This window comes from Gallinula chloropus (genome assembly GCF_964237585.1).
Source record: "Gallinula chloropus genome assembly, chromosome: 1".
NCBI lineage: Eukaryota > Metazoa > Chordata > Aves > Gruiformes > Rallidae > Gallinula > Gallinula chloropus.
Genome location: NC_140085.1, coordinates 212,387,926 through 212,402,569, shown reverse-complemented (window position 1 = coordinate 212,402,569; position 14,644 = coordinate 212,387,926). Strand labels below are relative to the sequence as shown.

Genomic DNA, 14,644 nt, shown 5'->3' with positions numbered 1-14,644 from the left:
GAGTCTTTCTATTAGCTTCAGTAGGCTTTGGATAAGACCTTAAATATAAATATTGATGCTGGCTTCTGCTTCAGTCTTGGAAGATATTTAATTAGTGACTGTGCTGGTTTTCAAAATACAATCAGTGCATTTCCTAAGCTCTAAACCCAAAATGAATTAAAATTAAACTCTAATTGCCAGAAGAAATTTAACAAAGTACATTTGCTGTGATGTATTTTAACAACAGGACATAGAAGAGCTACTTGAACTTTTGCTTCTACTACCACATGTAGGAGAATCAAAAGGCTTTCTACCAACAGCTTTGAAGAAATGCTCAGTTTAACATTCAGCCACAGTCTAATCTAACTGGATTTTTTAAAAGCAATTCTTTCTTATGACATACATCCTTGCTAAGACATAAAATGTAGTGTGCTTCTGCATAAGCAGATCTACTGAATCACAGGATAAACATTCAGTGTGACCTTGAGGGAACATGCTTTTAGTTATGAAAGTAAAAAGAAAGCACTACCTGACTTGGAATCCTTAAATACAGATACAACATGACGTAGAAAATTAGTAAGCTGTTCGGCACTCTTGGTGTTCTGATTTTTGGGTGTAATATCTTCATGGCACCAAAGTGGACCAAATGCCCTTAAAGAAATACATAACAAAGTGCAAAACTTGAGCAGTCTGAAATAAATGAATCAGATAACATACAGAAACTACAAAGGCAATCAGGTATTTCCAGGGCTGTAGCCTGGAAAACATGCAACTGAACTGAATTTCCTGAGTAAAAGACAAGCAAATAAATATTCCTAGGCTGCATGTTACAAAACCTCTTGTTTAAAATCTGTCATACCATTTAGAGAGCAGCATAAAACAAGAAAAGAAGTCCTGTGTGTTTTAATTACATATTGTGCCTACGTTCTGCTGGCTGTAGTCGGCAGATAGTATTAGTTTCACCATGGCTTTTCACTATGCCCTGTACACTTCCTATCTAATCTTATAGTAAAAATTGGTCTTTTTCCATTAGTTCATTGTTGAACATAATACTATTAGTCAATTAAACATTTTATTCCTGTCAGGCAAGATTTTTTTCCTCGTTTTTTTCTGACATGGTAGTGCTTTCAAGTACCCACCTAGTTCTACAAGTATCAATGAAAGAGGAGTGGGAGTCTGTAATTGCTATAAAAGCTCAGCCCTTTTCCTTTGAGTCTTTAATTTGCTACAGGTAATGGTAGAGAAGACATGAAAGAAGGAGTTTCAAACACGAACACAACCTCTGCTTATCTCCATTACCTGGTTGTCAGAAACTCAATCAATTTGTTTGCTTTCTCATCTGTTTCAGCAGCAGTGTCCATGTCCTCCACCTCTTGTGTAATCTGTGGGAGATTTCCACTGCTGCCTCCCAGACTGATACTGGAGGAGGTGGAGCTGGAGCTCAGGCCGGAGTCTGGCACCGGAGATGACTGGTATTCCCGCAGAAAGTCCAAGCCACCTGCCAGAGGAAAGGGAAGAGATCAAGATGGAATGTGCTGTTGGGCCAGAATTACCACCAAGCAGCTCTTCTCTGAGTCAGCAGCAGAAACCTTCACTGGGAAACACAGGGAAAACCTGCAGAACACAACAAACCTCAAACTCTGATGAGAGTGGAAACAGTTCTCTGTTTCTGAACGTGGAGAATCCAGTATCAAATTAAAAATACCAAAGGCAGTTTCTTTTTTTACTGCACCAGGGCTACAGGACTTGAAAAACAACTGTTTCCCAGCACTTTAAGAGCAGAACTCTATCCTTCTGCAAAGTGAATTCTGAAGCTGGCTAAATTCAGGTTGCTTCTCTGGACTAAACTGCTGAGGGAAAAAAACAACCTCTGCAGGGGCGGAATTTTTAGGACAATGATGTTGTCCTAATTTTCAGAATGTACTGGAACCTGAGACACAAATATTTAAGGCTTCTGTTCAACATCTTCAGTAACTGTAAACACAGGACTACGCATAATAAATATTTTCAGCATTAAGGTTAAACATCTGAGTAAGAGTTCTGCTTGATCTAAAGCTTCACACACAACTTCAGAGCTGAAACTAGAAACTAAAAACTAAGACCTACTTTCTTAAGGTTAGACTGCTAGTCATCTTAGGCTGTATCAACACCAGGAAAACTGGCCTTCTGAGAAGACTGGGAACAGGAGGGGCCTCTCCACTTCCAAAATCCATTGCAGGTCAGAGGACTCTTAATTTAGTTGCCTGACATTATGTGGAACAAACCTGAGCTGGAGTATTTTCAATGAGGGTTCTTTGCTATGGCCTCTCACCCACACTCTCACTCTTTATATCAGGTGATTAAAAAAGAATCCAAATAGAAAGTTTTTGATAACTTCTTGGACCTGCAAGACCCAGACACAGGGTACCAATTAAGTTTTTCAAAGATACTAATCAAAAGTTTTTCATTTTGGCTGATAAACAGTCATTTTAACAGAATAATTTTATTCTATATTTACTATTTCATGGAATTGCATTAGAAAAGAGATCTATGAAACTCAAGTAGGGAAATTAATGTGTGAAGTAATTTTGCACGGACTTTATTCAGAATGAAACCTAAGAGGCCAAATTAATTCATTGGTCTGAAATACATATACCTTCTCATTACTTTAAAGGATTTGTATGTCATAAAAAATAATAATTGGTTATCAGGCAATATTCTTTAAAAGGCCAAAATATTTATTACTTTTAGTTAGACTCCTAAGGAACCACAGAAAAAACCCTTATTTGGTTCTCTCTTCATTCCTCAATGTGTAGTGAAGTTGTTTACCCTCTCCCAGACAAAGAATCCCACCTCCATAACTCTGCACCGGTTCTGTGATCCCCTGAAACCTCAATAGTATGCTTGCTTTTAAGTAATATTACATGGGAACAGTAAACCTAGATAGACACTTACTACAACCTGTTCCCAACCAACACCTTAGAAACAGGTAACTCACTCAAAGTTAACAGAACACCAGTTTCAGCAGGGGTCTGAAGACTGCATGTCAATGCAGAAACAGATTTCAGGACAGAAATGAATGTATCTGTGACATAAAGGAGGGTGTATAACATGTGAAAATTAACCTAATAATGGAAAATCTGAGCTGCATATTCTTGCTGCTCTTCCTGTGTTGGAATTATTTATTCATTTCTTTTGAAGGCTGAGGAGTGATTGCCCTCATTTAAAGCAGTCCTGGATCCCTGAGGGGGAAGTTAGGAAGTTATTAGCCATATTAATGTTTAAAATTCTAGATTATATATTTTGCCTTACATCAGATAGCTTTCTCAATATCATGAAAAGTTACCTAATAATAATTTGAGCCCATCTCCAGGGTAGTTCATGTGGAATTAGTATTAATGTCAACTGCTCATAGTTGCCACTTTACCACTTTAATTTATCACAACCCTTATACTTTAGGAAAGTAACCTTGACATCCTACTTTAAAAAAACATCACAGTCTAATGCAATGTTCTTTTCTACTTTTGCTTTATTACCTGTATAAAGATATTCAGGTAAGTATGCTGGTTGTACTGTCAGAGTCTTGGTCTCGTTCATCTCCCTGGTCTGAAGAAGCACCGATGCAATGGCCTGATAGTTGCTGTTGCAAGATAATGCAATCAAAAGGTGAAGCAGTAACTTCTTACTGTGCTCAAAGACCTCAGGGCGGTAATGGTCAAGACCTAAAAGAAAAGGTTACAGGATTAACTGAGTATGAAGTAATAAAAACAAGTTCACATTCCAGAAATAGCAAAAATTCCAAGGTAGCTCAAATCACCAGGGCAAACAAACAAGAGGTGGTATTTCTGGACACAGTTACTGGTGGGTTTACTTCAGATGGATGGGGATATTTAGTTTCCAGACCGAGGTCCCATTCAGGAGGCACAGAACAATGCGTGGCAATACAACTTCACGCATTCTGCTTCACTGCAGTGTTGATTTGACAGGGTTGTAAAACCCCTGAAGATGAGAAATTCTTGGGGGTGAATGTAATTACTCAGCTTAGCTCAGTATCTGGCTTTCTTGTACAGGCAACAGTTTTACAAGAAACACAAAGAGTAAGAGGTAGATAGTGATTTCTTAACAAAGGAGGTGACAGACAAAATCTCTTGAAAAAGAACTTCAGCTACCAGTGAGGAACTATGAGGAGCGGCTGAGGGAGCTGGGGCTGTTTAGCCTGGAGAAGAGGAGGCTGAGGGGAGACCTTCTCCCCACCTACAACTACCTGAAGGGAGGTTGTAGAGAGGTGAGCAATGGTCTCTACAGCCAGGTGACAGTTTCCTTTGTGGGCACATGCACCTGCCTGCTTGCATTCCAACGGGACAGAAATACTTAATTTTCAATCACATTCATACCTTTGGCTAACTTATGAAGCATAAATTCTTGACACCATTACAACAGACCTCTACTACAAAACATAGAAGAATTTTCCCCAGGAGGCATAACAGCTCTAGAGAAACTGAACTTGAAGCCTGGAGAATGTGATCTCATTTTATTTACCACTAAACCAGTTACTTTTAGGTACCAGTTCTATTTAATTGCACACTTTAGAATGGAGAGTTCTTAGCTAAGGAACTGTCTCAAATGGTACTCATAAATTAATATTTTTTAAGAAATAATGTAATGTTGAAACATCATTGAATGAACAAATAAGTAAAGATTTTTTTATAATATATTAACAATGTCATAACTCTGATCCTGCATATGTTTCTTTGCATAGCTCCCTGATGGCTCCTTAAAGCTGTCTGAAGTCGTCGTTGCTCCTGTCTTAAGTAACTCCTCCTGTGAGAACTGTAAGCACCAGTTTTCTCACACTGGTTACAAATAATACAGAAGACATTGATGGTTATTTATTTGATTCAGACACTTAGCCACTTGTCTTCCTTTCTTACACTTAGAAAGCTCACAGCTGTATAAAAAACAAGTTAAAAATTGTTGTGGGCAGCCCCAAAATAGATTTAACTTTTAAGTGAAGTATGTATGTGAAATGTTGTATTGAAACTGGCCCTGGAAGCACCATCCTGCATGGTCCTGGCTGTTACTCTTGTATTTCAATAGAAGTTTGTTGAAATCAATGCATTAAAACACAAAAATAAAGTATCTGATGAGTGTGCATTTTCCAAAAAACCCTATTTCATAAAAAAACCCACCTTAAAATAGGGCAGTTGGAAGCAGAAAAGGAGAATGAGGTTTCTTCTTCAACTACATCCTGAAGTATATAGTATATATAGGGTTGATAAGGTATTGATAAGTATATATAGGGTTGATGAGGTTGAAGTATATAAAGGGTAGCTGAGGTACTTAGGGATCTGGTTTAGCATAGGATGGGAATGGGAATGGTTGGACTTGATGATCTTCAAAGGTCTTTTCCAACCTTGTGATTATGTATATCATGTATATTCTATCACTGTGCTGTAACCTCCCAATTCAATCCTTTCTGCCTGCTCAGCACAGACTCTTCCCAAATTGCCAGTGAACAGTCTTACTGGTAACTATGGTGACTGAATGAGAAGTGAACTGTGTTCTCCAGTTACAATAAATTTATTTCACAAGTCTCTGGCCGTGCTTATTTGTGAAAACTAATATTTACCAACCATAATAGTTAGGGAATGGCTTTATAATGCTAAATACTCCTGTGTACTAAAAAATTAGGCCACTCAGTTTTCATAATGTTAACTCACAGAGTAAGGAAGGATTCACCCTCCAGTTGAATTGTGTTCTGGTCAAGAACAGAGACAGCAGTGGGGAAAAAGCAGTGCCTCTATGCTCAGGTATACAAAGGAATGCACAGTTGATAAAGTATTCAATTAGCAGTGAAATTAATGAAGCTTCCTTTCCAATGATCTGCGTCCTACTTTATCTCTGCAATAATCTTGGCTCTCTCACATAGTGTTTTTGCAAAATCAAGAGACAGCACATGTGTGTGTAGCCTGTGACATGTGTCCATGACAAAGCAGACTGTAGAATCACAGACTCATAGGGGTTGGAAGGGACCTGGAGAGATCATGGGGTCCAACCCCCCTGCCAAAGCAGCTCCCCAGCTCATATTGCACAGACAGGCGTCCAGACGGGGCTGGAATCTCTCCAGAGATGGAGACTCCACCACCTCCCTGGGCAGCCTGTCCCAGGGCTCTGGCACCCTCACTGGGGAAAAGTTCTTCCCCATGTTGCTGTGGAACTTCCTGTGCTCCAACTTGCAGCCATTGCCCCTTGTCCTGTCTCCACAGACCACTGAAAAGGGGCTGGCTGATTCCCCCTGCATCCCATGCTTAAGATATTTATAAAGATTAATAAGGTTCCCCCTTAGTCTTCTTTTCTCCAGGCTGAACAATCCCAGCTCACTCAGCCTTTCCTCACAGGGGAGATGCTCCAGGCCCTTCATCATCTTTGTAGCCTCCTCTGGACTCTCTCCAGGAGATCCCTGTCTTTTTAATCCCAGAGAGCCCAGAACTGGACACAATACTCCAGGTGGGGCCTGACCAGGGCAGAGTAGAGGGGGAGGATCCCCTCCTGTGACCTGCTGGCCACACTCCTCCTGATGCCCCCCAGGATGCCATTGTCTCTCTCAGCCCCCAGGGCACACTGCTGGCTCATGGCCACATGTACACAGGCTGAGTTTTGCCTGCAGTTTTTTCAGACATATTTCAAATTTCTAGCCAAATTCCTCCCAAATTTGGGTGAAATTGGCCAAAATAATAAAGAGCTTCAAAGTTTAGGGACTAATTCATAGACTTTACTTGTCTCAGGCTTTTTTAGGAAATCATAATTAAAAACATAGAAGAAACACAACTCTACAGCTCCAGCTAAACTAAAAGGACAGGACTGGATTTATACTTTATTTCTTGTTGTGTTGTCTTACCTAAAAACAGCGCATGTAGCAATAAAGGAAGGTGAAGAGCCCAATCTTCTCTCACACTGTGATCCACTACCATCTCAGTCATGAAGATGACAGCAATATTGCACCTGGAAATTAAATCACAGTGTCAGTTTGGAACATCTCAGAGATGGGAAAAGTGTAACATGATGCCTATTTTGGGAAGAAATAATCTCAGCATTTTCAATTCTGCAGCATTTCTTCTCAATATGATCAATGCCAAAGAAGCTTGGTTACAGTATTAAGCAGGTAAGTACCCATTACTGACAGGAACATTATTACTGTCAATACAAACTGTGTAAAAGAGGGATTTTAGAATATGTCTAGCCTTGTTAGAATAAAAGTTGGGGAAAGTGCTATATAACAGCCACAGAGGTTTGAGAAAGAGAAATTTTCTTTTTGTTTCAGTTCCTTTTTCAGTCTGATTCTTACCAGAAAGTGATGTGCTACATTGTAAACAGCCTTTCTCATAGAAATGTGGTAGAATTCCAAGTCTGGTGACTTTAGCACTGGAAATCAGCAGAAATTGAAGGTATGATGTTCAGACGGTCTGAGCAGTGGGACAGTTGGACTGGGGTTGGTCAACCAGTAAGAGGAAGCATCTCACTGTTTGAAATGTCAGAAGGACATTGAGGTCCTGGAGCGAGTGCAGAGAAGGGCAACCAGGCTGGGGAAGGGGCTGGAGGGCAAATCCTCTGAGGAGCAGCAGAGGGAGCTGGGGCTGTTTAGCCTGGAGAAGAGGAGGCTGAGGGGAGACCTTCTCCTCACCTACAACTACCTGAAGGGAGGTTGTAGAGAGGTGGGCGATGGTCTCTTCAGCCAGGTGACAGGAGATGGGACAAGGGGCAATGGCATGAAGCTGTGCCAGGGCAGGGACAGATTGGACATTAGAAACAAATGTTTTCCTGGAAGAGTTGTCAGGGCCTGGAACAGGCTGCCCAGGGAGGGGGTTGAGTCACCTTCCCTGGGTGTGTTTAAAAAAAGGGTAGATGAGGTACTTAGGGATCTGGTTTAGCTCAGGATGGGGATGGTTGGACTTGATGATCTTCAAAGGTCTCTTTCAACCTTGTGATTCTGTGGTTCTGTAATGAGAAGCTGCTCACCTATGAAGGGGTCCCCTGGGTGTGATGGTTTCTGGGAGGTAGTCCACAAGCGGTGCCCAGCACCCTCCATTGTAAGGCATGGGCAGGGGATGTGGTTGTTTGGTTTCAACAATATTCAATAACCAGCTTGTATATGGAGAAACAGGATCATCTGCAGAGTGAGTAAAAAACAAGTCTGATTAGGCATTTTGGAGAAACAATAAAATAAGAGTTTACACTGGCATATCAGCCTCAGCCTTTTGGAATAATGGGAGAAGATGACATGAGGTTTGCCAATTCCTGTGCTCAGTAACAAGAGATGCATTTTTAATCCTTCTTTCATGCTGCTGGAAATTAAACAGATTCCAGGCAGACACCACTGAATGGTATGGGCTGCAGCTGAATCCCTGCTGTCACTTAGTAGCTTTGGATCCAGATCACAAAGCACCAAGCAACAGACCTTCTCTTCAGAAATCAGAGGAGTTGGAACCCATCTGCTGCAAGGAGCTGCACACTGGTGACACATTCTTGCAGCTCCTCACCAGTGCCCTGTTGAGTGATGCTACACAGTTAAATGTCCTGAATTAGGAAGGAGGATAGGGAATGCAAAAAAAAATCATCTTCAGGGTAATTTTCTTTCAACAGAGATGAATTATCTCCTGAATTTCTCAAAGATGTATTTATCTTTGCTTCAGTATCACAGCTGCTCCCTGTCAATAAGCAATAGGGCTTTTTTTCTTCCACCTGTTTATCTGCAATGATACGGGCCAAATAATTTATTTCCACTGCTTTCTGCCTTCTCTCAGCTGCACAGCTTTGTCCATCTCTCCTGCATTTGGTTTCCTCTCATTCTTCTCCATTTCCCTTTGGCCACTTTTTATTTCCCAGGTCTGGTTAGGCTGTGACACACAGGCTTTCCTTTCCAGCCCTGTTCTTGACATCCATCCAAACATTGCCCTTTGTAAATTTTTAATGCTTGTTGGCAAACTGGTTTGATGCCTAGAAAAGTATCAGAGTTAGCTTTTGCTAATGCACATCAGTCCTTGGTTTTGACAAAATGTCTTCAAGTTTCCAGATCTCCAATGCAGTAGCTGCTCTTCCAATTATTACTAAATGCCAACTTTATCATTCCCATTCTTCAGAGTTTTTCTTCCAAGAAGCACTTTGGATCTTTATGATTTAAGACCTCTGTTTATTTCTCTTAGCCTCTGGAGGATGATTTATTAGCTACAGATAAGTAAGAATAAACTGACCTAATAATGTAGTGAAGTATAGCATTTTCACAAATTTATCTTTCCAGGAATGAACCAGATAATGTTTGCCAGATGCTTCTCACACAAAAAGCACTGCACAGTCACTATTACTACCAATTTAAGTGTTTCACATAAAACTGCTTCATGAAGTCCACACTACAACCTAGCTCCTCACTCATGTTTTCACATTCTGTGCAGGCTGAGTGAAAAAAAAAGCAGCACTTTGCACCTTAACATACAATTTTTGCCTGAACTAAAGAGTTCTTGTGTTGCAGAGCTGTGCTCACTATTTATATGCTCAGCAGTACATGTATGCTGAAGTTGACTGGGGAGAAGAGAGAAGCCATACCACCAACTCCTCCACAGGTTTGGCTGCCTGTCAGAGGGAGTAAGTTGCACTTTCATAATGGAGGTTGCATTATTTACCTTGTAGAATGACAAATGGCATAAAAATTAATCTTTTTATAGCTCTATATACATGTGAGTAGCTAAGTAAAATGTGTTTTATTTTCTATGCAGGTATTCATATGTTTGCAGAAGGAACCCCTGTGAGGAGCAAACCTTGCATAAATATTCAGAGTACTACAAAGCTATCAGGTACAGGCAGGAAAAAACCGTTTGGGCATCAGCTTGAGGAAACATTCCAGAAGAGCAAAGAAAATGTCAGTATTTTTTAACCTTTTATCACTCTAAACTCCTGGCAAAACCAACTACTTGTGAAGAATGTTCTGATGGAGAGGCTGAGGGAGCTGGGCCTCTTTAGCTTTGAGATGGGGAGCCTGAGGGGTGACCTTATCAATGTTTATAGATATGTAAAGGGTGAGAGTCAGGAGGATGGAGCCAGGCTCTTCTCTGTGATGGCCAGAGATAGGACAAGGGGCAATGGGTGCAAGCTGGAGCACAGGAAGTTCCATGTGAATATAAGGAGGAACTTTTTGACTGTGAGGGTGCCAGAGCCCTGGGACAGGCTGCCCAGAGAGGCTGTGGAGTCTCCTTCTCTGGAGACATTCAAACCCGCCTGGATGCGTTCCTGTGTGGTTTAGTCTGGGTGATCCTGCTCTGGCAGGGGGGGTGGACTGGATGATCTTTTGAGGTCCCTTCCAACTCCTAATGTTCTGTGATTCTGTGATAATATAAACTTTATTCTTTTTTGAAAGATTGTTCACACAGATCAGATCAGTGCTGATCAGATTATCAGCTGAAAAATTTTTAGTAGCTGCAGCACTAATAAGAAAAACTAAGATGTGCAATAAAACCCAATGAATTTAATATGTGGCAAACATTTTTGGCATGTGAACACTGCAATTTGTACATACACAATGTTTTGTAAATATTGTGCTTCATAATTATGAAAAATAGTTGTTGACATACAGTAAGTTTTCCCACATGTTGTATTTGACAGTGTTTCCATATTTTGCAGAAAAGTACTGCCAAAAAATTACTTGGATTAAAGAATATAAGAAAGCTTTACATTTTCTGCTAAAATAGTGTCTCAAAATGGTGTCTGTAGAAAAAGGACAAGATATTATGGTTTCTACATTATTTGACCTGGCTTTATTAAGCCAGAGATAAGTCAGTAAGACAGTCTTGCTTTCTTTACATCTTATTAGAGCCTAACCAAAATCTGTAGTGTGAGTTCCCTACAACCCACTCCAGAAACAAAGTAAAACTATCCAACCCCTAAAATTTACACTGTCATTCAACAGTTGACAGAAATACCTTTGATTTCTTTGGAATCTTTATAGTCTGTTTAGCAGATATAGATAAAGAACAACAAGTGTGCTCAGGAGCCCTGAGCACTCTCCCCTCTAACACAGGTTTGCCCAGGGCAGCAAAAACCTGGTTGCAGAGAGCAGAGAAAAGATAAAGAGGAGGTGATAAAGCCTTATTTTTGGAATCTTCTGAATCTCTTCTTCATGCTCATATAATAGCACGTGATTTGGAGGGAAAAACAGATGAAGGGCACAATTCAGAGCACTTGCTGAAATGCTCCTGGAAGTCTTTTGCCTTGCCATGTATGAAAGATTCAAGGTGTTCCTGTCATGAGGATTCTCTACTGTGGCCTTCTGTGAAGCTCTCTGGCCTTTAAATTGGTTAAACAACAGAAATTAATTAAATGAGGTATGAAGGACACTCCCTGACTGTTTAGACAGAAATTAAACAGAGAGCCTCCACCAGTCATAAGAATACCAGAAATTACATCACATTGGGTAACAGAACTTACTCTTGTCATCATCATAAGATCCTCCAGAGCTATTACTGTACCGTGATTCCAGTCGGGTATGAGCTCTGATTACATTGCTGAACCTTCAAATACAAGAAGAATCTTCATTAAAAACACAGGCTGACATAAAACATCTAGACTGTATATTTACTCAGAAGATAAGGCATTTCCTTAAGCATGCATTTTGATACAGGAGTGGACAGTGATGTGAACGAAGGGCTGTTTCTTTCCACCAAAAAGGAAATTCTTTCCACCAAAAAGGACTCCTGCAGCCAGTTTCTGAGGGAAAATTCTCATGTAAATGTGTGATTTTCTTGAAGGAAGAAATGGTGGTAAGGCTGAATGGAGAGACAGACTGTCCACAGCTAGGATTTTGTCACAGCCTATGTTCATGGGTAAAATTCTAGCCACCTGCTAAAGCAGTAACTGACTGACTGACTAGTCCAAATTCAAGCCCACACAGGTCTCAAGCAGTGGAAGCTGTAGCAGTAGGAAAATCCAGCAACTGCCAGAGCAGATCTAGCAGAGGAGTTAAGGGATTAAAAAGCCAGAACGAACTGTTCACAGCTGCCCTCAGATCTGCCCCAGATCCACAATAAGCTGACTTTTGCTGGCTATCTCCTTTGGCTTCCTCCACCTCCTTGTGGTGTCCATGTAATCAGGCCTGAACTGGAGTGAGAGGAGCCACACACGAGGTTCACACAGCAGTGATGATGTGAAAATATCACTGTTCCAGCCAAGCTAGGGAACTAATCACAAATAACCATGTTAAAACAATGATATCAAACAAAGCAAGATCAAAGGTTCGCTATGCAACATTCAATTCAATTTCTTACTACTGTGCACATGTATTATCACAGAGTATTTAATTATATTGTTATATTAGGCTGGTTCCAAAGCACATCTGTCTCATAACAGCACAATAAATTCATTGTGAAGGTCACAAAAAGGCATCATAGAATGGCATGGGTTGGAAGGGACCCCAAGGATCATAGAGCTCCAACCCCCCTGGCACATCATGAGCCATCTTCATTCTGCTGCTTGCTGCCTTTCCAGTATCTGATTATAGAATCATATAATCATAGAATGGTCTGGGTTGGAAGGGACCCCAAGGATCATAGAGCTCCAACCCCCTGCCACAGGCAGGGACACCAACCTCCTGGCCTGGAGCTACACAAGGCTGCCCAGGGCCCCATCCAACCTGGCCTTGAACACCTCCAGGGACGGGGAATCCGCTACCTCTCTGGGCAGCCTGTTCCAGCACCTCGCCACTCTTTCTGTAAAAAACTTCCCCCTAAGATCTAATCTAAACCTTCCCTCCTTTAGCTTTAGTCCATTCCCCCTTGTCCTGCCATTATCTGCTCTTTTAAAAAGTCAAATCCCCTCCTGCCTATTTTAATAAATTCCCTTAATAAATGTGTACAAACTGACAAAAAAAAAAACCTACCCCACTGTCATATTTATTTGGCATTAACAAAGTTAAAAGTATAATAAAGTTAAGGATAAAAATATGTAGAAATATGCAGAGATTAATTCTATCCTGTATGAAACAAATGGAAACTGCAGGTCATAGACATTATTCAAGAGCAGGGCATTTTACATCACATTGCATCAATGTAGAAACATAGGTATCTTCTCCTTAGCTTTGTATTAAAAAAAATCCCACCTTTCTGGAGTCACATTTAAACTTTATATAAAACAAGAAACCCTGAAAATGATTGGATTGCAAGTATAGTAATGTTAGCTCACAGAAGCTTACATAGTATGTATATATAATAATGTTTGCTCATAAACATTTATATAATGAAGAAAAAGCAAAAAATCCAGAAGAAACAAGGTTTTATCTTCCCTTTAAGTACATTTCTGCTGTAGGTGCTGAAAACTATAATTCTGAGTCAAATGGTCTTCACTATCAGTTTGAAACCTCACTTAATGCTAACATGAATGCCATGTTTTTACTTGCATTTAAATTAGCAGACAGATACAACTAACCTGACAAAACTCTACTCATGCCTGTAACATGTAGAAGGGAAGCAAGTCAAGAGGTTCTGAAGTACAGAAAACTTTGCTCACATAATTCATCATTGCCTCTGTACCTCTAAGCCCTGAACCTATGGACCCAGTTGTCCTACTGTGATTCTAGTACTGCAACTCTTGTCTAAAAAGCAGATTCATTTCCTGGGGTATTATAATAAAGACAGTTCAGTTAGGGAATCCTGGACTTCTGTGTGTGCAGATATCTTACTTAAATGATCTTAGTATTCCAGGACAGTTGTTTTACAGGTGTTTAAACAGTTTCCTTTGATGCTTTTCTTAGCAACCACCTAGCAACTACCTCCAATCATTCTGAATTAAGGAGGCATTGTAATATAGAGCCATTATAGATATCAATACTATCAGGAACAACAGACTAACATAATAGTAATACACTTACTAATTAATGCTATCAGGAGTCATTCAAGGTTCTCTTACAAAAACAAAGAGGGTTTAGGTGAAAGAAGAAATAGGCATCTGTCTGTGCTCAAAGACAATGATAGCCCTTAAAGCTCAGCATTTATTCATCATTTCTCAGCCTCTACCATAAGTAAAAGACTATATTGAATATATAATTACCAAAATAGTTTACAAAGCTTTCCTTTGTAAACATATTATCCAGACAGAAGAGATGTCCTTGCAATCATGGATACAAACCTGCATACTGAATTTTAGTTACTGCCCATGAAATCAGAAGGTGTGATTAAGCATGATCTTTCATAAAGATTTTAGTAGTCAGTAGTTGGTCCACATTCTCAATAATGTATTAATAAACAACAATCAGGAACTAGAACAATTGGAATACAATTTCTTTTTAAAACTTTCACACATGCTCATTTTTAAAATTGTTTTACTGGGGTAATGTCCCTTAGGATCAGTCTGAGCATCAGAGTTCCTCACAGAACAATACAGAACAACATCTCACCCTTAGCCTAGGAAGATACACACATATTTTGAGGGAAAAAAAACCAAGCACACCAACCTTTCATCAGTCTCTTTGGTCATTCTGTTCTCTTCTGCATCAGGAAAACTATCTTGGCCAGCTACAACCGTGTTACTGCTAGAGGTGGTTCCTGTGTATGAGATGCCAGTAAGAACACCTGTTACACACAGAGATGGTATTTGTGAAGCAATAAATGCCCACAAGATATTATGATAATTTTTTTTTCATCCTGAAATA

General features: G+C 40.1%; 1 protein-coding gene across 2 annotated transcripts in view; it reads right to left on the bottom strand.

Moving 5' to 3' along the window:
* Positions 1-14,644, bottom strand: part of FRY (FRY microtubule binding protein) — a 179,370-nt gene that overhangs the window by 49,924 nt on the left and 114,802 nt on the right. For both annotated transcript variants that reach the window (XM_084279472.1, XM_084279471.1), the window contains exons 35-41: positions 14,441-14,537; positions 11,431-11,507; positions 7,975-8,125; positions 6,857-6,960; positions 3,495-3,680; positions 1,279-1,477; positions 509-630 (exon numbers count right to left, since the gene is read on the bottom strand). In XM_084279472.1, coding sequence (XP_084135598.1) covers positions 509-630; positions 1,279-1,477; positions 3,495-3,680; positions 6,857-6,960; positions 7,975-8,125; positions 11,431-11,507; positions 14,441-14,537 — 936 coding nt within the window. The remainder of the gene's footprint in view (positions 1-508; positions 631-1,278; positions 1,478-3,494; positions 3,681-6,856; positions 6,961-7,974; positions 8,126-11,430; positions 11,508-14,440; positions 14,538-14,644) is intronic.